The sequence below is a fragment of the Ixodes scapularis genome, unplaced genomic scaffold, assembly GCF_016920785.2.
Source record: "Ixodes scapularis isolate PalLabHiFi unplaced genomic scaffold, ASM1692078v2 PGA_scaffold7__128_contigs__length_106722199, whole genome shotgun sequence".
Taxonomy (NCBI): Eukaryota; Metazoa; Arthropoda; class Arachnida; order Ixodida; family Ixodidae; genus Ixodes; species Ixodes scapularis.
The window spans coordinates 2,344,305-2,370,656 of NW_024609882.1; the positions used below are offsets into that span (position 1 = coordinate 2,344,305).

A 26,352-nucleotide genomic window follows, 5' to 3' on the forward strand; every position below is an offset into this window, starting at 1 on the left:
GCTCGAGTGCACCATTTGTAACGAAAATATAGCCAGTCGTTCAAAATAGAAACGGGCGATTATCATTTACAGTTATTATTCGTCGTGCTTGATTCATTTTCGAAGGAAATTTGAATATTTCAATTTTCGTTTCTGTACCCCTTTAACGCTATAATAATCTTTCTCCACGACAACTAAGGAGCACTTACAAACTACGGCCACTAAAACATGACGTAACAAGCAGAAATCGACCCCTGGGACGCCTGAAAACGCACCAGAAAAACACAGCGAAAAAGGACTCGAGGGACACCTAAGCACTTCTTATGAGTTGTGAATGCGAAAGCATGTATGTCCTGGTTCCGCTCTCTTAGTGTGTCTGCGTTGTACTTGAATGGACGGGCAGGTTGCGTCGCTGCCGTGGTGGCGGGCGTCGGCGATGTGGATGCTTCAGGCGGCTCGCTCCATGGGACAGTTAATGCTTTCGCATTAAGAAGTTACAATACGAACAGGTAACTTCCTTGAGTACGAAGATGACATCGGGGCACAAGGTTGCTTGACAAACAACCAACCCGCTGAATGCCTGCTGAGAAGTGGTGGTAGTATTTTTAATATCGGCTTTAAAGTGGATCGCCATTTCCCATCATAGTGAACAGAACGTGTGGGTATGTGTCATCTCCACATGCGAATAGCGACTTTTTGGATGAATGCTGAAAAAATAATTTGAAGACCGCCCTAAGCGTCCGTTCGTTAGTGCCGTACATCTTCGTACCGCCATCACACGCAACGCCAGTGCTTGGAGGCATTGAAGAATAATTTTACTGTCTTGAAATACGCAAGAAGAGCAAAATAATTCTAATAAATCTGGGGAAATAAGCATGACTGATTAAGCTTATTGCATGCACAGTGTCAAAGACGCTCATAATGGCCGAGGAACGCTTTCAGTACGATGATGCTGCTTAGCGATCTTAGTGCGACTGGTTTTGACGACCCTCGAAGCTTCGAAGCTTTGAAATGGTCTAAAATGGCGATCACCATGGCAACCGACAGCGATGAGCCAATCACATTAAGAGGTTTTGTCGTCTGTATGTTGGTATTTGTTTGTGTCCGGCTAGCAGGTGGGAAGGCAATGGCGCTACTTTTCCAGATCCAGTGACCTCACAGCAAACAAGCGGGGATGTGCGATACAGCAATTGTCACAGAGATAGGTGGGAGTTTTAGAATAACGGAGACGGGCCACCTTAACCGCTGCTGGCACTGCTCCATAACTTCGCTGTTTCTAGCGGCTTCGTTTGCTCGTTTGACAAAATTAGTGGTAAAAACGTCAGTGCAACCGAAATGTTCTGCACATATGGACCGGGAGAGGGAATTTCAGGCGGCCTTCCCTGCCGCTGAAGCTCAATAAACTCAACAACATTTATAAAACAAAACCGAAAGAGAAGGCGGGAGGGCTGTGGCCTTTCTCCCGTCTGCCTGGAGAAGGAAAAAAACGTCTCGTTCCTCCCTTCTTCTCGTATCCGCTCGGGGGCGCGTTTCCTCCCTGGAGAAGGGAGGAAAACGCGCCGTTGCTACCATTTTCCTCCATTATTTTTTAGATTGTGTAAGTGTGTATTGTTGAAAGAAAGGCGGTAATATCTGTGTTTTCTACTTCCTTTGCGAGTCACCATTTTGTGCGCAAAACGGCTGTCGAGCCTTCACCAAAAGACATAACATTATTGTTAATATGTATATTTTTCGATTTGAGCCACTTCAGCTTTGCATGAAAGTGTGCGTCCCATATTCGCAACGTCTCGTTTTTAACTTCTAAAATGCCGGTTCCTGATGTTCGGACACACCAGAAGTTTAGGAAGATGGGAAGAGTTAGGAATGTCCAATGTGTGTGTCAAGCATGATAGTTCCGTGTTCAATTTTAGGCGGTTAGATAAAAACCGCGAAATAACGCTAATTGAAAAGCAATATTATTTAGTTTTGGCACAAACTAATTGTGAGCCGAAAACAGGATTGTCATAACGGCGAGGTAGTGCTTTAAAGCATTTGTCAGTCAATGTCGCCAACTACCTCGTTCCATCACTAGAAAAATCAAATGAAAATCACGTTATCCCGAAAGTGTTGCATCATTTGTCTTGCGCAGTGGAGTGCGTCATTTTTGCGTCCATTTCTGGTCGATGTTCTGTTCTTGAGGCAGAAAATATTCGAAAAAACACTCACGGCTGACTAACACAGAGTTACCATGTCGCCTACTCCGCACCTCTCCGCAACCGCTGGTAGTTCTACACTACGATGGTAACCGCACGACCGCACGGCGTCCGCTTGCAATGAATGGGCCCCTCCCCGTCGCGTTCTCGAGCGTGCGCATACGTTTGTCGATTTTTGCCGAGCTTTCCTTCAAAAGTTCGGCATGTACCTACCTTTGCCGAACCTGAAGTTCAGCAGATTCGGTGCATCATTAATTAAAATGAACATAATCTTTTGGCAATGTACCTTTGGTTGCAAAATAAATGCGGACGATCGAAAAACTTGAAGTAACAAAAATAAAAGAAAACGTGGTTGCATAACGACGGCGCTCTTGCTGCCGATAGATTTCGCCTGCGTGTCGCCAGCTTTGTATAAAGCTTTGTGCAGCGAAGCTGTTTATGGCTAGGGTTCCGTAGACTTTTTAGAGCGCAGCTCTTAGGGGCCCGTTCCCGGCTTGAGCGGCGTCGCCGTCGGCGTCGCCGTCGGCGTCGGCGTAACCGCAACCCTCGTAACCCTCGTGAGGGTTACGAGGGTTAATCTCATGAGGGTTACCCTCACGAGGGCCACGAGGGTTACTTACCCTCGTAACCCTCACGAGGGTTACGAGGGTTAGTTACCCTCAAAAGGGTTACCTTCACGAGGGTTACCCTCACGAGGGTTACTTACCCTTGTAACCCTCACGAGGGTTACGAGGGTTAGTAACCCTCGTGAGGGTAACGAGGGTGAGTAACCCTCGTGAGGGTAACTCTCATAACCCTCGTAAGGGTAACTCTCATAACCCTCGTGACCCTCGTGAGGGTAACTAACCCTCGTAACCCTCACGAGGGTTAGTTACCCTCACGAGGGTCACGAGGGTTATGAGAGTTACCCTTACGAGGGTCACGAGAGTTACCCTCACGAGGGTCACGAGAGTTGCCCTCACAAGGGTTACTAGGGTTACCCTCACGAGGGTCACGATGGTTACCCAGGTCGTGACCCCCCCTGGGGTCACGTGACCTGGGGATACCCCCCCAGGTCACGTGACCCCCCGTTGACGTCATAGGCACTGATGACGTCGTCAGTGACGTCACTGATTACGTCACCGGCATCCGCATCGTCATCATCACTGATGACGTCATTAGTGACGTCACTGATGACGTCACCGGCATCCGCATCATCATCACTGATGGCGTCATCAGTGACGCTACTGATGACGTCATCGGTATCGTCACGTGGCCCCAGGTCACGTGACCCCCCGACGTCACGTGACGCCCCAAGGTCACGTGACTCCCACAAGGTCACGTGACCCCCAAGGTCACGTGACCCCCCGCCCCCCGAGGTCACTTGACCCACCCCCCAGTACCCTTCCCTCCTCCTCCTCAAGAGCTGCGCTCTAATTCGGCGTTACAGGGAGTTGTAAACGGCTTTCATTTTTTGTATACACTCGCACCGCCGCACGCGCACGCCTTCCCCGTATAAACGATTCAAAATAGGCAAAATAAAGGCGTTAACGAACGCGCGTGCAAGGTGCCCAACTTGTTTTAGGCTTTTGCATTAGAACAATTAGTTACTGCTGCAGACGTCGGCACGTGGAACACCATTCCCTGCATTCTCCTTGATGCTTAGATAAATTTAGCAATATAGGTCTATTCAGTAAGTAAATTAGTTATCAGTAGGCACCATTTTCAAGATCAGTACTCTCGGGTAGATAATGAAGGTTTATAAAGATCTGCCGCTGTGCGACCCGCGTCGGCCATGTCCACGCTTGCACCGCCCTCTTTGTCGGCGTTCCCAGCGCTTGCGTGCCTATACCCGTTTTCACCTCAAGAACCATAATAAAAAAACTCCGGCTTCTCGCGGATTATTACTGATTTTCCTCTTTATGTAGAGAATTAAGATATATGTAGGTGAATTATAGATTAGATATACGGTATTTTATCAAAACGTACACGTTCCAAACGCCAAAAGTATAGCTTTTTCCTCTGACAACAAAATCTCGTGAGAACTACTTCGCGCCGCGTATGAATAATGGGCGAAACTTGCTTTTTTTCTTGAGGTGAAAACGGGTAGTTTCCTTTCCTTCCGCTCTCCCGGGGTGGCGGTCCCGTCGCGCGTGTCGTTTCCTCCGGCTTCTCGGGGCGGCAGTCTGTGTCGTGTGCTAAACAACTTCACTTCGATACCCGGACCAGGCGGATTTTTTCGGCCGCGCACCAGTCACCTAGCTCTGTTTGGAGATTTGTGTCTGTCCCTCTTGTTCCCCTTCTCCAGGGATTATTTTCGTCATTCTTGTCCAGCTCGCTTGCACCTTTGCATTTAATTGCATTATAATCATTTCACTGGTCCCCCACCTTCACAGAATAGAAATGGCTCACGATTTTATTTCGCTGCTCGCGAGGTAGCGCCATCTAGTAATACGTGCGCCAAACGCACCCCACCACTCGACTCGGTTGTCTGGATCGACCCTGGCAAGTTTTTTCGCCTCATTTTGTACAGAAAGTGAGCTACGCCTTGCAATTTTACGAGGTAAAACCCACCTGTGAAATACCACTTCGACAAAGTTTGCTTGCTACATGCAGGCGCCGATTTTTACGACTCAATTTAGATTTACCCTGCTCACTGACTGATTTCAAAGATCAATGATTGGCACTTCAAGAGCATTGTATAGCAGAATCACAAAATTACTGTGTACGCTTGTCTGTACTAATTTCCCAAAAGCTCCCCCTTCTCTTCGACCGATGCTCCAGGCTTTTTGGACTTTGGGGTCCAACCAAGACTTTTTGGACAATGGATACCAACTGTCCTTACCATTAGTTGTTTTAACACCCCCCAACCTCTTTCGAATGCCATATACAAAACGGGAGAAAACAAAGACAATCAGCTGCGGAAACGCATCAAGCACATTTGCTTAATAATACGCAAGTGCGCTTTGAACACGTCTGCTGACAGTTTTTGCATGAAGAATGCAACACGACCAAGTGAACAGGACTCTCGTACAAGAAACATGCCTCAGTGCCTGCAGACCGTATTTTGAACGACTTAATAGCAGTGTGACCGCAGCTTTATGCTCTGCACGTGCCTGAAAATGCGTTCAAACTTTCAGGATGCGTTCAGCGGCTGTGGTCCCGTGGCTGATCAGCGTGCTTCTGGGCAGCACCCTGCGATCGTGGGCTCAATACCCCGACGTTCAGGCAGGGCATCCAGGAATGCACATGGGCATGCCAAACAGGATACTCCGCTGGGGCTACCTTGCATGGGGATCCGAAATGATGAACTGCAACGGCTGGCTTGCCCAGCGCTACAAGAGAAGAAACCGGATCGCAGACTTCCCAACCTGCGGCTATGGTGGCAGAGGCTTGTTCAACATGATGCCTACCATGACCGCTAATGACATGATTTATGGATCCTAAGGGAGTGATTAATAGTCGCAGCATTCCAGTAGCAAGCAGGAGTGTCGCAATGTGACCTGGACGCATTGTCGAATAGTTTGGCTCAATTCTCTTCGCTTTTCAGTATTAGCAATGGCACAATAAAGGAGAAAAAAAAAATAGGTCTCTTGTGGTGTTGTCAACACTGTTTTTGCAACATCCTCCCCATATCATTGTAAGTTAAGTTTCCTTGTTCAGCCTGCCTTTAATGTTTGCATTGGTAGCTCAGTGACGGAGGGCAACGGTTCCTTCGGTGAGCTTTCCCTTTCGAAGCCAATGTATAATAACGACGAGTGAAAAAATTATCCCGAATTAGCATAAAACAAGGTAGACGTGGCTACCCGCTATTGTCTGGAGTTTACTTCTGCAGCTTTCAAGGCAAATAAGGAGACTGAAAGTGAGATTGTTCGTACATGTGAAGTTGTGCAATGGACAGCGTTTGTAACTAACCAATGCTAAAAAGCAAATGGAAACCACTGGTAGTCGAATGTTCACTCAGCCACACAATGTCAATCTTTGCACCGAAAAAATGGCAAACACACAAAGAACTCTTTAAGTTTCCACATGTAATTCGTTACATGTTGTTGTTTAATAGTATATTATTTTGTATACAACAAAAACTCACAGTGCATTGCCACAAATCAAGAACACTTTTTATCATTTTTTTTCCTCTCCATATACTACACATTCTCTTCTCAACGATAAGATAGTATAATACAACACTTTTAGGTTAAAGACTAATAGAGCCCCTTCTTCGTGCTGGCCGAAGTTAACTCAAAAACCTTCGGGGATGGGGGGTGGGGGGGGGCAAAGAGCCACTTTCAAACATCGCTGTACAACATGGAGAAAACAGGAACCCTTTTTTATACACAGAAGCGAAAAAAAATCTAAAAGAAGTCCCGTGAACAAGGAACGGGAAGAGAGCAGCAGCAACAGAGAAGCGCACTTGCCAATGTCTCAAGCAGGACCAACAACAACCGAAAAACAGAACTCGAAAAGCGGGCCTTCCTGAAGAAACTCCTCGGAACTCTACAAACCTTGGGGCGTGGGGAGAGGGCACGAGAATGCAACCACAGTCTCCCACCACAATTACAAAAATATCAGAAACATCCTCTCTCGTATGATGCACATTTTTTTCTTTTCTTCTTCTTTATCTAAAACTTTACAGCGCACAAATAGCATCTTTTTTTTCATCTCATCTTTTTCCAAGACAAAACAGAGGTTGTGTAATATATAGTATCTCCCGTATATATATATATGTATATATATATATAGTATATTTATAATGCAGTAGCAGAATAGTAACAGTTGTTAAGGCCCTAGAAGATGTCGGAGAAAGGTGGAAAGAACTCGCTGGCAATGAACTGTCTTTTTTTGTCGGGGCGCTTGAGCTGCTGAAAGATGGGCAGGCGTAATGGACTGTCGTGTGCCAAAAGGGTTTTCAACGCTCATAAAAGTTTGCAACCTGCCCCACAGCGCAGAAGAAAAGAGCACCTGTTGCATTGTTTTGGAGATCCAACTTTTTTTTTCCTTTGTACCCCATCTTCTCCCCCTCCACCTCAAGGAAAAAGACGCAACAGAAGAACACCGCTTGTACTCTCTCGTCACAGCTTGACTAAGGTTTTGTTTTCTTTATCTCACAAGTGCCTTGTCTCAACATATACATATATAAATGACTATGTTATCTAATATATATATATATTTATATATATTTACTAGAAAAGAAAACAATCACGGGAAACTGCCACTCTCGCGTTTAACAGATCTGGAGCATCTGGTTCCTCTAGGCCTCCCCTTTTTAGTCTATGGCAGGCTACATCATAAAAACACCCCCAGGCTTTCGCACTGTGGTGTTGGCGGCTATGACAAAGGCACGACAAGTTATCTGCTCTTAAGTGTGACAGCTCTCTTTTTTTTCTTCTTAAGTTTAACCGAGAAAATATCAGGCACAGAAACTTTGCAGTTTCCAGTGGCTGCTGTTGTAGTATTCATTGCAGCTTATTCTTTTGCATCTCCGTTGAGCCCCCAACTTTTTAAGTCTAGCAAGGTTCGCTAGCGACCACTGCACAGAAACAGGGGACCCAAAGCAATCACGTCTTCAGTACTACCGCTCCCGCGAGACGTCAGCACATTCTGGGGGAGACAAGCTCACCCACTCCCCTGCACGTATCTCTTGCACCACACACAACAACCACTGCACAATCCACAGAACAAGCCAAAGGGCCCAATGCCAACAAATGTTAAAAAAAAAACAAAAAAACACTAAGCAACCTTAAAGCACTTCTTAGGGAAAGTAGCGCCAATCCCCCCCACGAGACAAAATTAACAGTGCAACGTCAGTTTGTTTTTCTGCCGTGACCGAACCAGGACATCCCCAAGGTTATTTGTACGCACGCAAGAGATAACAAACATAGAACACACCCAGCAAGAAAACGTTTCCTAAACAATTCCAAACCATGCCAACACAAAGTGAGGTAGACAGTAATCCCTAACAAAAGGGTCAAATCAAGTAGGTCTAAGGCCATTTAGTAGTATAGTAGATGTAAAAAAAAAAAAAAACTGATAGTAAAACTTTCAACAAGACTCCTAGCAACCCTAGTGAACTGAACCCAGTTTGCCAGCACCCTCAAACTTCACAGAACCATCACAGACTTCCTTTTTTCCTCTTCTCCCGTCTTAAAGCTCTCCACTCTCGATTGAGTATCTGCTGCGTGTCAAGCAAGTCACTCTCCCTTTGAACATTCTCTCCACTCTTCCCTAGTTTGTCGTGTCACTATCTTCGCCCGTATCGTACACTGGGAAAGGCCTGCCAAAAGAGCGTCTCTGATAGAAGCAGCAAGTCTACAGCTCGGTTCGGTAGTATTTCAAAAGGCAACAGCTTTGGCAAGAGAAGAAGAAAATAAAGACCGATGGACTCTCTTATTTACTCGTAAAAGACACATCAACAACAGTAGCGGAGCTACCGACCTTTTTCCAGCCTCTGAAGTCTCGCGCAAAAAAGGAGAACAAAAAAACAAAAAGTATGGACAATCAAAAAAAAAAAAAAAAAAAGGAGAAGAGAACGGCTCCAAGTGGATTCGAGGCCAAAATCGTTCTTGCCAAAAGAAGGGAGCAGAGAAAAGAACGGCTTCCCAGCAGTAAGAAGCCAAAAACGAGTAACACAGATTCCATGTCAAGCGAAAACCTATCGGCAAACCTGCCCCCCGAAACTAAAATATCTCTTCCTTACATTTTCCTCTTCCATGCACAAGACTGTACATAATAGGTTAAAAAAAAAAAAAGAGAACAAGTCGACCTAACTACATTTAACGAGACTTCCGCTGGCATCGCCGGCGCGGCTTTACACATATGTACAAAGCAACAAGACACAGAGATCGCCCCTTTTAAAAAAAAACGGCGAGGGCAAAAAAAAAAAAAAGAAAAACAGCTGCAGTGAACGGCAGCAACGACCAACAAACAAGCGTCGTCCTGCAACCGCTTGTCCCCACAAGTTCGCTTTGGATTCGTCGCCCCCACTTGGACGATCGGGAAACAGTCTCTCCTATGTACAGAATAAGCGATGCCGCTGCAGACCTCCCGTGGCCCCCCCCCAAAACGAGGACCGTCGCTTCCCACGGTGGTCGAGCTGAAAGGGGAGGGAGGGGGGGGAGAAGGAAAAGACGTGGTAGTGGTAGTTACATTCACCCCCTCTTCAAAGACACCGACGGAAAAAAAAAAAAAAAAAGGGTCCGCAGTTTTAAGTAGCGCGCGACGCACGACGATGCTCACTCGCGGCTGCGGCGACCAGAACAACAACACACGTTCGCACCGCACATTTTTTTTTTTTTCCCTTTTTCGATCGGAGGGGGTGAGTGGGTGGTGGGAAGGGTTCGGAAGTGGAGAGAAGGAGCACCGGGGGGAGGGGAGGGATGGATCACAGTCTGCGAGAAACCACCAAGCAATTCGCTCATTGCGCATCTCTTTTTTTTTTTTTCGACTTCTTCGCTGGCACTCCCCTCCGCTGTTCTGTCCTCCTACTAGGTGGGTTCCGAGAGCAGCTGCTGAAGTAAACTCTTGCGCTGGTCACTTGGCTTGGCGGCGTCGTCCATCTGCAATGGGAAAACGGTTTGCCGCGGGTCAGAGCCCTTCGTTTGCGACGGACGGCCCTTCAATACCGCCTGCACCACCAGAACGGCTACTTTAGCCATTGACAAGATGAAAATGGCACGGAGCATCTTTCAGTCCCCCGGCTTTTACCACGTGCTCCTCGCCTTCCGTGGCGCTTCGGCTGCGCGTGAACCCTAAAGGTGCACGAGACGCCGAAGCATGGTCAAAGGTAGGATGGGTGGGACAAGTGAAGTTCCTGCCTTTTGTTCTCACCAACTATAATGCAGGAAGGTAGTTTAACGAGATTTGTGGTTAGGCTATACTCCGTTACACAATAACTTGGCGCCGTTTGGACGACAAAGAAGTTTTGTCAGCGCTGCCCCATGATCACGACCCTCGTAACTTTGGTACGCAGCAGTGGCGAGTTCGGCCATCATTGCTGACCGCGCAATTCCTCCACGTCCCCATAACACGACAGGTATGCTAGGTGAACAAGCAAGACGTGTCCCAACTTCTGGTAATAACATTAAGAACGACGCAAAGAATATTTAGAAAGTAAATGCTGACCCCACTTCACGTAGCACACTCGACGACAGGTAATGGCAGGTGCACTAAGGATGTTTCTGAGATTGTCTGTTCTTGGTGATTATTTATCTTACGGCCTCCAAGCATCCTAGAAACCTAAAGATAATGCTTGTGCGACGTCTATTTCCCTACTGAAAAAGTGATTAAATTCGTGCCACACCCCTTCTTGTGTGGAAAAATCTGGAGCACAGAATACAGCGGAAGCGCAGGTGGCGTGACGACGGGCGCGCGTCAGCCAGTCGCAAGCTGCCTCTCTCGGAAAGGCAGCTGCGATTGGCTGCCACGTGCCCATCGTCCCGCCGATTTTTTTGCTTAAAAAGGAGCGTGGCACAAACTTTGATCACATTTTTAGTAGGGAAATAGGCGTCGCACAAGCATTCTTTTTCAATTTCTGGAATCCCATAGAATGAGTCATCACCAAGAACAGACGATCTCAGAAACATCTTTAGTGCACCTTTAGAACTGCGCCGCATTACAATTTTTACGCCTTTGAAAATTTTGCGCCGCAGAGGTATCAATGGCGATACTGCACCACTATGTCTAACGCAGAACTGCTTTGGAGTACTATGAAACCTGGTGAGCATTCCAGATGGTAAGCAATAAAAAACAAATGCTCGTGTTTCGGTAAAAGTATGGCATATCTTTAGCTCGATTGGACACACTGAATTAGGGCAAGTCCTCAAGGTGGAAAAAATGTATGCGAGAATAAATTAGTTTCCAACCAAAATGGAGCGCATCTTGCTCCGTCTAGCAACTGGCGGTTGCTACACAAATCTGCCCAGACCAGGAATTGATTTCAGAGCCTCTCCAAGACTAGCTGTCAGAAGAGCAGCCCAACCAGGAGCTAGCCGTCAGTAGAGCAAACAAATACTAACAGGTGCCACCAGTCCCGATCGTAACCATGGTTAAAGCGACCATGAAACGATTTTGAAATTGAATTTCATCCACAGCACGTCGTAAAAGGTGTGAAAAGAAACACAAAAATAGGGAGCTAAAAAAAATTCTTGCTATAGAACTTTTACAAAAAAACCGGACTCTTTTGGACCTTCTTTCCTTCGTAAGCACAGCGATGCATCCGCGGAGCAGCACCACGTCAGCCAAATTGATGTCGCCTATTGGGTAAGAGCCTACCTGACTAGCACCGCAATCAGAAACAATAAATAGCTGGCGAATGTTTCCTAAAAGTTTTGTTAAATAATATTCAGATCCACATTTTGTAGCATAATTTCGAGATGTGACGAAAATTGCGAATTTGATAATGCTCAGAGCCAAGCGCCATCTATCGTGTGGTAAACGAAGCAAAAGAAAGACCCTACTGCGCTTGCGCAGTCAGTCCCCGAGCGTCGTCTGCTGAACGGGCTTGCTCCTGGTCGCGCTTTCTTCGCAAAGCATCGTTTTCTGGCTGCTTTCGAGTAGTGTTTACGTTGTTAGCGATTGATCGTTCGGTGACTATGCTGAAAGGCAGCACTGTACCGAAGTGCCCAAATTACAGTTTCTGCAGTCCGGTGATTAAAAAGAAACAGTTGCAGTTTCACTGCTTGCCACTCGATGAACCACATTGTCACAGAATTCGACTATTTTTCTCTATTTTGGAGTTTTCGTGACGGAGCGCATCCAGTTGTCTGTCGCCCCTTGCCCCGCGGGTTGAACGGGAGAGCTGAGGCCATCGGCTTGTGCTGTTTCGCGGCCCTCGCTAATTAGGAACCGCAGGAGAGGTACCCTCTCGAGGAGGGTGCGGCGGAATGTTCTGTCTCTAACTCGGGCGCGGTTTTTTCTTTTTTTTTGTTCTTGTCTCGACAAGGAAAGAAATGGGAAAGTGAGGACCTCGGCTTGGTTTCGAGCCAAGTCAAGTCAGTGTATGCCGAGAATGGACAGGTGGGGGGACACGACGCGAAAGTTGGGAGCGACAGCGGGTGCGGCGGAAGGCGGAACGCGGGAAGAGCTCGGAGCGGCTCTGCAGGCCCCCAAGTGTGTGTGCTCGTGGATGAGTGTGGTGCCGAGGAGCATCGCACGGAGCGTCCAAGCACACGCAGACTTCCCCGTTTCGACCAGCGTCGCAACGGGCCCGCCTCACCCAGACCATATCTAATTGAATTTCGCTCAACTGCAATGCATCCATGGCTATCGCGGCGATGAGAGGCGCAGATTCAGAAAATATGTCGGTGACGTCAGCGCAGTAAAACCTACCGGCACATCCCCAACTCGCCGCCGCCATTCTCCTACTGCCGAAAGAACTTCCGGTTCCTGTGCCAGAGTACGTCACGACCGTCAAAATTACGCCGCAGCTTGTTTTGCGGTCAGTTAGAAAGAAAGTCGACATTTCAATAATTTTTTTTGTGTAGAAGTTAATACACCAAAATGAAAACGGATGGCTGTTCGGCATTCAGTGAACATTGAAGGTTTAGGGGGCACGCGGGCCTTGAAAACTGAAAAATTGCGAAAAAGTAGATTTTTTGAAAACCTATGTTTTGGGTTGTATATCTCCTAATCTACCTTCTCTGTAATTATCACCACTAAATTCACCGCGAAAATATTAAAAATAAAATATTTTTGGGGCCTGGGTAGCTTTTAAGTGGCAATCAAGCGCCAAAATCAACCGAAAGTTTGCGCCATCGGCGCTCCCGTTCTATTCGGCTGACGGCCGCCATTTCTGTCTTGTTTTGAACGCGAGATCTTTCTCTTCCTTCTCCTGATGTTCAAAATGGCATCAGCCTCTCGTTTCCGCGCGGTTGGTGTTTTGCCATGTCGCAATTGCACAGCCGTGATTGGACAAAGCGGGCACTCCCGAAGCGCACGGGGGAGCACGCGGTTACTATTGGCTGCGGCGCGCGTCCTCCACTCCGTTTTCTCCCATTGCTGCCGGCCGCGTCGTCTGCTATGGCAGTGGTCTCCTTGCTTGCCCCCGCGCATTGTTAGCTCCGCTTCGCTTTTCGCCTTCTTTACGGTCGTTCCCGCTGAACTTCGAGCAGTTTCTTGTTGCTTGCCCATGTATTTCGTAACTGCGCTCCATGAAGCTGGTCAGGAAGGCGAAGTTGAAAGTTTCTGCACAGCGTGCCGCCAATGCTCATCAGGTCGATGCTTCCGGTAATGGATCTTCCGTGCCATCGGCTGTCGCCGCCGAGGAAGAAACCGTCGCTGCATAAATGCGTGGCGTCCCAAGCACATAGACCGCTGCAGTTTCTTCCAAGATTGCAAGTTCTCGCGCTCGGCTGGCGTTTACCGCGAGTCGGAGTGAATCGTTCAGTGCCCACCTCGCGACGGATTTTCTGACGTGCAATATCTCAGGAACTGCTTATCCTATTTTCATGCTGTCTTTTGCATCTTGTTCCTAAATAACTTTGTGAGGGCATGACAATCTTGTTTTTTTCAAAAGTTAGCTAAATTTGTTTAATAAACCCCCAAAAAAAAGATTATGAATGTGTTTGATCGAAAACTGAAACTTTAACGCTGTGCAAAAATTTTTCTGCAAAGAAATTTAAAAAAGTTCTGTTATGCCCAGGAGTACCCATTCTGCGGTCACCGTGACGAATTTCCTACTGCCTTTTGCAGATTCTCCAGGATGGGGAGAAGCTGCACATATAACCCATCTTGATAAACTTTTATAACTGGAGAATGAATAATCACAGCCTCATGAAACTTTGCAGTTAGCCTTATGACTTAGACTAACTGAAAAGTCTTATGACTTTGCAATTAGTCTAAGACTAAATTTGCAGTTAGTCTTAGTCTGTGTTTTGAGCATGCTCTTAAATTTTCATTCAGTTATATGTAGAATTAAACGAGTTCATTTTCCATCCCCACCTCCCACCTTAAAGGGGCCCTCCGGAGCGTTCTGCGATGGTCTTTATATGGCGGTAACTCAATCTACAGGCCCTAAGGATCCTAAAAATCATAAAATTACGATCATGTGCAGCGGATTTCCCTATTAAAATTGCTATCAAAGTCCCCGGCACGCCCCCCTTTCTGAGATGACCCCGGAAAACGGAAGGGGCATCTCTTTACGCGTCAGCCAATAGCAAGCGAAGGATACCGGCGTCACTGTGCGTCACCAACGCAGCCGACCGCCGACCCGCGGAGAAATCTCTCGAACACGCGCGGACCGTCGTCAAAGAGCCCGGACTTTGTGCTCCGCAGTCGTCGTTTGTCGCACTGCATTGTTGCGCTGCTACTGCAATACGCAGTCGCATTCCACATATGACAAGGAAAAGTTTGACTCGTTGACGTGGAAGACTCGCAAAGCTGGCTTCGGAGTCGGGATCCACGGGAAGAAGGAACACGTGTCCCGCAAACGCACGCCTGCAGACGCCCTGGCAAGCAGACGAGCCGACGCGCCGATGCATCACCCCCTAGCAACAAGCTTGCGGGGAGAAAACAGAGTTCGCTGGTTTTGGAGCGATAATTGCGGACTATGTTTCCTGCACCACAATCAGTTTACGTTTTTCTCAAACTCTAATTTACAACAAGCTTAAAAAGTGTTGCAATAATAATGTTCGCACTCGCTGCGAGATGCAGCATTTCCATTGGTCAACTTTTAGCGATGGGCAGGGAATGGGGGATTGTCTTCCGAGAGAAAATAGTCCCGATATATTTCTAGTGCCATCTGCTTAATGAACGGTTTTGCAATCTAAAACTTTGTATACATATTAACTTGCACCTACTACGCAATATAACAACATAAACAGACGATCGCAGAGAGCTCCGGAGGGCCCCTTTAATGTAAAAGTTGTCTGGGCAAAAGTAAAAAGGCCACTTCATAGTCCCTTTAAGGGTGAGAAAAGATATTCAATGATTAGACATATAATGATTTAGGAGAAGTCCCCAAGGCAGAGAAGGTTTAAGCGAAAATCGATTTCCACCCGAAATGGAACGCAACTCATGGCCTCCAGGGCCATGCCTTGAGCCCGAGCTGCATCCTATTTGTAGTCTGGCTAAAATGCCCCAACGCCTGGCAGCTAGACCTCTCTCCTCGACTACAGCTCCGCGCAAATCGTAGTTGGCGACAAGCAAGTGGTCCTCCTTTAAGTCTTTCGACAGTCGCCAGAACACAGCGCAGAGACTGCACGGCGCACGACACGATTCGCCCAAACTTTGGACTAAAAGAGCAGCGAGCCTCCGCTGAGCGTGCTTCCAGACGCGGCGAGCCGAAACGCTCAGCAAACCGTTGCCCGATGCATTCGTTTCTTTTGTCCATTCCGCAGGCATCCGACCGTACAGACGTCGTGCAGAGAGAAGGGAGCCCTTGATGCGGTCCCACTGACCTTATGCAAGAGAGGGCTCAACGGCTCACCCTGGGGCTGGGCGCCGGCAGGCCAGAGGGCTCCCCGAGCAGGGACTGGGAGAAGAGGCTGGCCGGGGACGAGGGCTGGCTGTCCCCGGGCCCCATCTCCAGGTGCAGCCCCAGAGCCTCCAAGTCCGCCTGGCACAGCGACTGGCCCCCCCGGCCGGAGGAGCCCCCTCCTCCGAGCTGGTGCAGCCCGCTCAGCTGTTGCGCCTGCAACGCAAAGTCCGGGGGTTACTTACATTGGACCGCGGCGGACGCCAGGAGCCGTCCCAGATGGTTCGGCACCGCGGAGGCGGCACTGTGCCTTTCCCTAAGATTGCAAACGCTCAGGGGGCATTGGATCGGCTTTGATTAGGGTTGCCACCTGCCCTGGTTTTCGGTCTCTATCTAAAAGCGGCAGTCCATTGCCGATTTTTCCAACTATCCAAGCATTTTCTTTTTTGTTTTTTAGAGAAGGGGGTTTGTGTAATTATAGTTTTGACCATCAATAAAAAAAACTAGCGCGAAAAAACAGCCAGTCCACGAAATTTTTTTTTACAAGTAAACAAAAATTTGTTGAGGACTTTCAAGTAAAGAAGGCACGTGAGTGAGCTTGCTCGAGAAACAACTGCATCATTCAAACATGTCTAAGCGGATTTGGCGGCAAGTGGGCAAATGAGAGGGAAATGGAAGAAAGCAGAAAACCTGCGGGGGTGTGAGAAGCACGCTACTACTACGCAGGACTGCCCTGCCCCTCCCGATAGCTGTTTGTGACTTCAGGGGAGGGGTGAATGGTTTTACGACTTCCAACAATTGTCAGCATCCTGAGAGACGTGTGGTGCCATCGCCCGTCCACAGAGGCGTGCGGCGCTTCCACTTTCTTTACTCCTTTTCCTGCTCGTTTTCCTTGCTTTCAAACTTCGTCATTTTTTCTTCGTTTCTTTTTCCGGGTCTTTGCCGGAACACGAAGATGTGCTGAAAGATACACTGGCTGTTTTTGGGAAAGGCTGACATCTGTAGAAAAATTGTAGCCTGCATATGTCCCAAAGTGACAGGAGCAGTGCACGTTAGAAACCGGCTTGCTGAATGCTATACTCACCCCTGCTGCATGGGATGAGTAGAGGTGCGGGATTTGTTTTTGCCGCATCTCTTTCGACTAAATGGTATGTATCTATGCATGCTATCGAGTTCAGTGTTGTGTATTCGTGTACTTACATGTGCTATTGTATTATTGTATTTATCTGATTTCACTTTTGGAGGCTCGTGTCAAAATAAATAGAATTCAAAGCATTTAAAGACCGTCAACACTGCACCTTTGGTTTGACCAGTTCCATCCCACATAATCTCCCCCGCCACCCGGCGTGGCTGGTTTTTTCTTCACAGAAAGGTGGCAACCCTATCTCCGATTGCTCGTAGCGTTTGTTGCCGTCGAATGTAAGGCCAAATGAAATGTAGTCTTTGCTGGCCTTCCAACAACCAACTGCCACGATTGTAAAGACTGCACTGTCGCCAACACTGCCTTGGCAAGGAGGCTGGAGAATTCCCTACAACGCTCCTCCTTTCGTCTGGCAAACACCTTCATTTTTTTACTTAAAATTTTGCCCGCTCTCCATTGCACACAACTTCATTGCGTTTCAGGGTGCATTACCTAAAAGAATCAACAAACACCAAATGTCAGAGAAGGCATGGGAGGCATTTGAGGAATTCATTTAAAAAGCAGTGCAGTGCCACGAACACAAACCAAGAGATTTCTGGAGAACAGTAATTACATTGTTTAGGAGCATCTTGCCTCTTTAAAACAATTATGGAGCCTCTGTCCTGTGGCTGAAGCCTGGTGACCTTTGTTATGTCTCCAAGGTCGAGTAAAACTTTTCTCGAAACCCCGACTGCAAAAAAGCATTAGGTAGACTGGACGGAGCCAAAGAACACCATTTTCGTCCACTAAAACCAATGTGCGCACAAAACAACAACTATGGCACCCACGTACATGTGGACAGCCGCTTACACGCCGCAGCGAGTTTGTAATCACCGAATCTGATGGACTATCGTAACCTTCGGTTGCAGACACAACGTTGATGCTAGCCAACCTTTTGCCCCTTTTTTTGTTTGGCAACAAACTCGGCAGCACCACGCGTCGGGTAGCCCCGGCCCATTCCGAATTTTTTAAGCATCACTCTTTCACCATAGGCATGAAGGAATCCCGCCAACGATACAAGTCCTTAATCGTCAAGAACAGAGCATCGATGCGAACTCGTAAATGCTGCAAAAGCTGCCTTTTAGATTGTGAAAGGAAGTGCCTAAAGGCTTAGTTCCGTCCATAGTCACCGACAAGGTGTGAATGGCGGGGTGTCTCTTCCCAACGCCCGCAGTGACCACAGTCGGTTGCGTCCCACAAAGGACGACCCGGCCATAGCTCACGGGGATGCCTGCAGGTGCCTTACCTGTCCTTGCTGCTGCTGTGTCCTTGCCCCGACGATGGCCCTGAGCTCCTGACGCACATACTCGGAGGGCATGCTGCCACCGCCCGCCCCTCGACTCCTGAAACGGACGTGCAACTTCGTTTTCACCCAGTTTCTTGTACGTCTCTCCTGAAATAGGGCACTTTATCTTTTTCGGTTACAGTCGACAACCGATTTTTCGAAATTGTTTTAATAATCGGAATTGAAATTGTTTTAATAATTGGATGTGTGCCAAAAATTGGTCGGCGACTGTATTGCAATAACGTCGAACCCATCTGCCGTAGAGACTGATAGAGCAAAGATGTGGATATGGTAAATGCTTCTATTACTCGTATGGGACCTCGAAACACTGATCAGCTAAAATTGTTTCTTCGAAATGCTCGATTATTCCAACTCCGACACAATCCTCTCAAGTTCAAAAAATTGGTCGATGGCACATTGGGAAGTGCCGAAAACTGGGCTATGTGGTACTGATTCATCATAAAACAGAAGTCACAAAAAAACTGGCACTATGGGAAGACACAATCACTATAAAACAAAAGGCTCATCTCCAATGCCTTTCTATGGGCCCCATGTAGTGCCCCGTTTTATAATAAATATCACGAAGATACCGATGCAGTTAAGTTTTCCAAAAAGAACTGGCTTCGCAAAGGAGAGGTTCCATGTTTGAGGACCCACCAATCGGATTAGCATCTTAATGAGGTTTTTTACTGCGACATGCCAAACTAGGAAACGACAAAATCAAAAACTAAACAGGACTGCGTTCCGCTCACCTGTCACTCCCCGTCGAAAAAATCTGCAGGGCCTGCTGATCGAAGCTGAAGTGAGGCGATGCGTCGAGGTTGAAGATGGGGGTGGAGGTTGTGGGTGCGCCCGCTGAATAGCTGGCCCCCGGCGACATTTGGGGCTGGGCCCCGGGAGGAGACAGGAGGGGGTCGGCACCACCAAAGTTCTGCTGGGGCGTTCGCGGAGAGTTCACCCGGGCTGCGGAAAGACAAGACGTCACGTCAGCACGTGCGCGGAAAGAGTGCGGAGGACACAAACAAGAATGCCCACTGAGGCCAGCTTCACGCAGGGCAATTTTCCCAGAAATTTTGGCGTTGTTTACCAGTTGTTTCCTTACTTTCTCTAGATCCTCCTTTATAATGTGTTGTAATTTACCACGAAGGCAGTACAATGGGGTGCACTTCTTCTGAGAAAACATAAGATGACCAAGCCTTCGCAATGAAAAAAAAAAAAGTGGGAGTTTGCCAAAACTCACAATCCCTAAATTTATGGGTAAGCTATCGTGGTCACAGAAAGTTCACCAAGAACAACCTCAGTGTAACACTAATCACAGAAAAGTATTATTTTGCATGATTTTATTGCAAACGGTATTGTTGTAAGGAAAATATCTGCAACAAGACAACTGCACTGAAAATAATTTTGTTTGGAACAAGCCCCATCTGAAGCAGGTTCATTCAAAATTATTCTGTTTGGAACATTTTCATGTGCAAGTTGGTTAGGTGCAGTTAGCTGTAAAACTGGTTCACAGGAAGTGCTCTTGTTTCAAACAATGCCATTTGGAACAGCAGCAGCTCTACTGCAAACAAAAGACCCCCCTTGAAACTCGTGTCACAATCAGTGGAAGATCATCCGACCCCCTGCACAGATGCTGGACAACTGACACCATGGAACGTGCAAGCCTACGACTACCACAAATAGTCAAGGTAATCCCAAAGGCCGGAGGCATAAGTGGGCAACTTTGACATCATACTCCCTCTGCACGAGCGCTTGTGCAGCCGAGGTGCAACCGAATGCAAGGAGCTCGCGTGCGTCTGCCATTATAGGGGGATTCCTCCCAACAGAGACGGCACACTTTCAAAAGGGGTCCATGTCGTTGAAAAAAGATTTCCGACAACAACGCTTTCGAAGGCAAGACACAGAGGGAGAGAGAGAGGATCGCGGTACCCCACCTGGCACGGACATGGTCCTCTGTAGCCGCACCTGCTGCTGCTGGGACACCGGCGGGGGTCCGGGAGAGGGCCCCCTCTGGGAGAAGAGGGCCCCGACGGGAGACGGGGGAAACCCGTCCCCTCCCGGGGGAAACGGGGACGGGTTCCGGGAGAGGGTCTGTCCCCCGCCCCCGCCCCCCGCATTCCCGGGGCTGGGTAGGGATCTCAGCGCTGCAACCATCTGCTGCTGGTGTTGCTGCTGTTGCTGTTGCTGCTGTTGTTGCTGTTGCTGATGCTGGTGCTGATGATGCTGTTGTTGCTGCTGCTGCTGCTGCTGCTGCTGCTGTTGTTGTTGTTGTTGTTGCTGTTGTTGTTGTTGTTGCTGCTGCTGTTGCTGTTGTTGCTGCTGCTGCTGCCTGACTTGGTTGACGAAACGTGCCTGTTGTGCGGCAAAAGTACCCTGCACGAGAAGTCAGGCGACAAGGTCGTTAGGAATGCCTCACGACTATGTCCAGAAACAACGAAATACTTTAGAGCTTTCCTATGCCCGTGCCAACTATTAATTCAGCTCTTCGATCTCGAAGAACTTGTTTTTGCTTCGATTGGCAGCCGAGAAACCCCTCCCGGTCCTGGCATTTATGTAGTAAAGCAGAAGGTGCCTAGAGGCCTCGTATACAATAATGAACACACTGGAGACTAGTCTGGCACATAGTCATGTATCAGCAAGTGGCTCAGATCTGCCTCAAGTAGTGACTGGGAAACCACTTTCCTTAGGTGCAAGGGGGGGGGGGGGGGGGGGCAGAGGAGGTTCCAGGATCCCTTGGCTTAAACCCAGAATCCAAGGATTAATGCATCTATGCAGGGGTTCTCAAACTGGGCTCTACAGAGCACAGGGGTTCTGCGAGCTGGTCTCATGGGTTCTGCGAGCACCCAAATAGCAGTGCCCCCCCCCCCCCCCCCCTCCCCTTCCCCTAGTTTAACCCTCCATGGACTGAGCCATGGATTGAGCTGGTGTTGAGGCAAAGCAACCTCACCCTTCGCACTATAAGGTACCGTATTTTCCGGGCTATAGTCCGTGGACTATACATGTTTAAAAGCTGAAATTTCTGGCAGTGCAGGCTATACAGGAATTTTGTATTTCAAGATTGTTCATTGTGACGAGACGTGACGGAATTCGTGAATGAAAGAGTATGTTAACAATGATTTATGTATAGTACAAGCTTCTTTGTGAGCTAGGAGAGCAGACATCTGTCAAGGTGTGCCGTGTAAGAGATTTTCAAGTCGACTAAGCACCAGTTGCGGACTGTGCACGGCGTCCAGACTATGCACTGGGTGCGGACTATCTAAGCATAAACTTTTGTTTTTGGACTAAATTTGTTTTTGCAAACTATACACCAGGTGCGAACTATAGCTTGGAAAATACAGTATATATATTTTACACTGTTGACCAGGTTAATTCCTCTGCCTTCTTATTCTGTTTGTAGTCCTCCATTTTGTCTTATTTTTCCAGTGCAATAAACTCTTGTTCAGTATCTAAACGCCTTTGTTGCCTAGTATTATTGGTTGGTAACAAGGGGGCAGGGGTCCTTGGCATTTTTTGAGGCTTGCTAGGGTTCCCTGGGACGAAAAAGTTTTGAGAACCCCTGATCTAATGAATATCCCTGCTCCAATACAGTATAGACCACTTACAACGTAACCGCTTATAGTGCAGGACCGGGTATAATGCGACTTTTTTAAACCACCGGTTCGCCTCCCATAAAACTCCATGTAATTACACACCGCTTAAAATGCAGGCGCGCGAATGGAAATACCGGTTATAATGCGGTTTTCGGAACAGCACGGCGACTGCGCCGACTGACCGACGCGGAGAGCACGTTTCCCTGTGCGACACTAGATAACGGCGCGAGCCGCAAGTGGCACTCGCGGGGCAAGGAGGTTGCTTGAAGAAGCGGGGAGAAGCGAAGAGAGAGGCGTCAGTTGCCACAGCGACGGAGGGACGCACGCACGTGGCATTCACGTGCGTGCGTCCCTCCGCTGCGTTGAAAACAATCGCAAATCGAGGAGAAGCGTTCGCGCGCGTTGCATGCCGGTCGCGGGCAGGCCGGCTGCTTCTATTCGCAAACATGGCGTCGGTTTTGATCGTCTACGTAGACGGCGTGGTAGAAGCTCATCGTTCAACGTAAAAGCGCTGTCCTTGACTGTGAATTTTCCTCGTGTGTCGTTATGATAACCCAGCACATACTAGAAGGGAAGATCCACCTACTCGTGCGGCGATGTTGTGGCGGCACTCTCAAGACGGCAGAAACGCCCGTGTCGTCGTGTTTGTTTACTTCGACTACAGTGGTGCTTTCTAAGCATTTGTGTTTTCGAACATCGCCCAAATTTCTTATTTGGAGCATTTCATGCCTGTGCTCAAGTTGAAGGTATTACTGGCACGTACCGTATAAAGGACGCAAATTTTCGCACGTTTTCATCGCCGGAGAAAAGTGATTAGGGTTAGCAATCCTGAACGCTCGCAACGTCCGTCCGCAACCTGCGACGCCGTTAAAAGGCTGCGCCAGGCAAAAGGCACTCATTTCTTTCCAAATGTGTGACATACTTGAGAGAGAAGTGTACTAGTCTGGTGAAATAAAAAAAGACTTTCCTCAAACTAAGCTTTATTTGTCATCCAACATAAAATAAATTCTTTTACAAAGGTAATTTGTCTGATGGCATGCATTTTGGCCTGAAAAAATTTATGTTTTGGTTATAGCGCGGTACCGCATATAGTGCGGATTTTCGCGACTCCCGCGACATACGTTATATGCGGTCTACACTGTATGGTACTCAAACAGTGATGTCCTGCGGAAATAAAATGGCGGGTGTGTCGGTAACCTAGAAGGCCATTGTACTGAATTTTCTAGGCATCATTTAGGGCAACGGCAGACGGACAGACAGTCACACCCACACAGCGCAAAGAGAGAGAGAGCCCACCCACCTGAGAGAGCTGGGCGTTGAGCATGGGGTTCTGCTGCTGGAGCGAGGCAGGACCCCTGGGGGTTGGGACCCCCCACTGGGGAGGGGCCCCCCCCAGGGCACCCCCCGTTCCCCCTGGGGTCTGCTGGGGGGACGCCAGGTGCGGGGAGCCCGGGCTCGGGTACGGCAGGGGACTAGGGAAGGGCTGCTGCGGCGAGTAGCGCTGGCCCGGGGACAGCTGCTGGTGCGGCTGCTGACTGGGCTGCTGGGGGGGCAGCGGGGCCTGGGGGGGGCTCAGGACCCCACCCCCGAACCGGGGGGACAGCTGGGGCCCGTCCCCGCCGGGCATCGAGGTCGGCGTCCGCTGTGGACCGGAAACGGGTGCACGCTTCAATTTAAACACCGGCTCAAACCCCAGTTTCTAAACTTTGTTTCTGTTCCCTTTCTCGCTTAATTTATGTTGAATTATCAAATATGCCGTAATTTTGCGTGCTAAACACAGATATAAGGTAACATTTCCCATAGCGGACTTTGTTTCCGAGAAAATCCCAATTTTATGGCAAAAGTTTCGTTCAAATATTTTTAGGTTATTTCAATCAAAAGACAATGCCTAAAACTACTACCGTAAAATTTCTTAAGGACGCCTCTCCCCGAAAAATTACCCATTCAGTTTTTTTTTGTTTTTTTTTAGCTAAATATCCAAACAATTCCCAAACATCGCCCACCTTCTCGATTCCTGTCAGACGTCACGCAACGTCCGACAGGAATCTCATTATCTGCGCGATGTGCGGTACCGGTAGGTCTGACAAGCGAGTTCATAGCGGGTTCCTGCGGGTCGCTTACCGGCTTCATTATCATTTTCATCCTTTCCTGAAGGACGGGGTCCTTGGCCTGACCCAGCTGGTAGCTCTGCTGCAAGGACAAAGCAGTCGGCGGTTTAGGATTCACCACAGGGTCCCTTGTCGATGCCTACCCAAGCTGGGCGACGGTGGGAGCCATAGACCAATCGGCTGCCTCCTCCTTATCGACACTGACCGATCTCTATGCGTCTTCACCAGAGGGAGCGTGATTACGCAGCAAAAGAATGGTCCCTAGATTACCTGGTCTGGACTCGTTTCGTCAAGAAATGGAAATGTTTTTCCTAGGGACACACTGAGGCATAAGAGGCAAGCTGCGAATGTTAGGAGTCAACCAATCGGTTCACCCGGAGAAGCGGCCGTAGAGAAAGTAGTGGATGCATCTACTGTTTCGTAAAAGCCTTGAAGAGCTGTCGAAAAGATGGATCAATTGGAAACGCCAAGTAAAAAGTGCTATATCTGCTTAAATAATATTTTTTTATTTACTACAATTTTTTTTAAGTTTATTTTCTTTCACTTTTTAAAAAGAAATTCTTGTCACTTTTTTTTTACACTGGCGCCATTTGTGGTGACAAAATTTACTAGGGCACGAACTGGCAAAGTTTTCAGGCCAGTAAGTATAGTTTAACTAAGGACCGTGGCATTATTTTCTTTCACTTTAAAAAAAAATAAGATAAGACAAGACTCACGACCAATCCAACAAGCAGATAGCCTAGGCTGTGAGCTTGGGGGGTTGTACAGCAAGGGAGTGCAGGTGACTCACCTGGATGGCTATGTTGGGAGGTGCCACGGTGTGGTTGAGCAAGTCGTTCATGTTCTCTGGCGGGAAGGGATCGGGGGGCTGCTGCTGCGTCTGCATCGTCAGCTGCTGCTGCTGCTGCTGAGCCAGCAGCCGCTTCTGCTGCTGCTGAAGGAAGATCTTCTGCCGGCGCTCCAGCAGGTTGCGACGCATCTGCACCGCCAATCCATCAATCCGTTTCATTTTGCCACAAATGAAAAAAGATTCAGAATTTTGAGATGGTTTTAGTAGTCACAGCCCCAGCAACCTAACACCACCATCGCGCAAATATGGCCGTGCCGCGCGATGTGCCAGCTCAACGCAGAACGCTGGGGCATCATCAGCAAGCAAGCATTAAACTCAAAATGAATTGCCCCACTTTTTATCCTCCACGTTTCGAAACTGCGGCGATGTGTGGGCATAAGCGAGCTTTTAGAGGCTCGACTTTCTTCCAGGAAAGGAGGAAAGGACTGCCCACTGTCCTTCCACAGTGCTGATGAACACTGATAAGCGCAGATGTCTGGTTCCCGCGGTTGCGTAGGTTGTGTGCAGGGTAACCTGGGAACAAGCTGATACTACAGTTAGAGGGTCACCGGGACAATTGTTCTATTGCGCAAACAACTGACAACATGAAATTACGGAAGCCACAAGAGACGAGCAGAAATTGTGACAGGTGCTGTTCCGGCCAGTTCCATGTTTTCCTGCTGGGTGCCGTCCATTTTGCCGAAGACACAAATAGTGCAAGTTTGGCGTACTATACACGGATGCATACACTGGGTACATTGAAGGTAAACATGTTCGGCAGATATCTGCCTGGTTGGGTGAATTTAAATGTAAAGAATAAAGAAATACGCCAACCAAAAAGTCGAAAAAATTGTCCCATTGTTTCGAAACAGTTCGTTTCTTCCTCAGGGGCGACTAAACGGGATAATAGCTTCTTTGTCTTTCTTTGAACTGGCTGGGTACATTGCAGCAGAACTAACAGTATCTTAAGTACATCTTTGAACGGGGTGTCTAGCCAATTATTTTAAAATTGCTCGACTTTTTCCGGTTTTCCCTGACAATTTCAGGCAAAATTCCCTGACCACTGTAGAGGCAGTTAAATATACAGTAAAACCTCGTTATAACAAAACGGGATATAACAAACTAATGGATATAACAAAGCAATCATAATTCCCCTTGCTTGCTAATAGTGGGAAGAAATGGACATTGGCTATAACAAACTAATGGTTATAACGAAATAATTACGACCGCTCCTTCAACTTTGTTATAACGAGGTTTTACTGTATAAGACCATTACAACACATGGAATTGAGCATTGAGCACTGTGAGGATAATTTTTAACGGACATGATCCAACTTTCATATTCCGAAATATCCGGGTTTGTCCAGTCCGGATTAAACAAGCACTTTCTTGCCGCCGATATCGTCAGTGAAGAGGCCACTTCCAGAAACACGATGAAAACACAACGCCCAATGACGCACGTCAATTACCGAATGGCAGCATGGCTAGCATGGCGGCATGGCCGCCAGATGCACACTTTCGGATACTTTCGGCTTGGATTAAATTGGGAGCTGCGGCTTTTCCATTTGTTACTAAATCTAGTAGCTCTAACTTGATCTCACCTAGTGTCGCGCCCTCAATCCAATCCAAGGCTTGGACTAGATTTGTCGGGTGCTCCATTTGCATCGGGTAGCACACTTAACATCGGGTGAGCAGAACCTGCGCTTCGCTTTAAGCAGAATTTGTTGCCTATTTTTCTGTCCCTAAGTCCTCAAGTCTTTGCTCGGGGCACTCAATGGCATTTCCGGCTCATTTTCCCTGAC

General features: G+C 48.0%; 1 protein-coding gene across 11 annotated transcripts in view; it reads right to left on the reverse strand.

Moving 5' to 3' along the window:
• Positions 1 to 6,166: 6,166 nt before the first annotated feature.
• LOC8028923 (nuclear receptor coactivator 1) overlaps positions 6,167 to 26,352 on the reverse strand; it is a 369,377-nt gene continuing 349,191 nt past the window's right edge. For 10 of the 11 annotated variants that reach the window (XM_042286436.1, XM_042286430.1, XM_042286431.1 and 7 more), the window contains 8 exons: positions 24,512 to 24,700; positions 23,735 to 23,803; positions 22,914 to 23,255; positions 19,958 to 20,396; positions 18,776 to 18,986; positions 17,985 to 18,081; positions 15,571 to 15,774; positions 6,167 to 9,703 (listed from right to left, as the gene is read on the reverse strand). In XM_042286436.1, coding sequence (XP_042142370.1) covers positions 9,632 to 9,703; positions 15,571 to 15,774; positions 17,985 to 18,081; positions 18,776 to 18,986; positions 19,958 to 20,396; positions 22,914 to 23,255; positions 23,735 to 23,803; positions 24,512 to 24,700 — 1,623 coding nt within the window. In that variant the 3' untranslated portion in view covers positions 6,167 to 9,631. Of the gene's footprint in view, positions 9,704 to 15,541; positions 15,775 to 17,984; positions 18,082 to 18,775; positions 18,987 to 19,957; positions 20,397 to 22,913; positions 23,256 to 23,734; positions 23,804 to 24,511; positions 24,701 to 26,352 lie in introns of all 11 variants that reach the window. The other variant, XM_042286432.1, reaches the window with a different exon arrangement.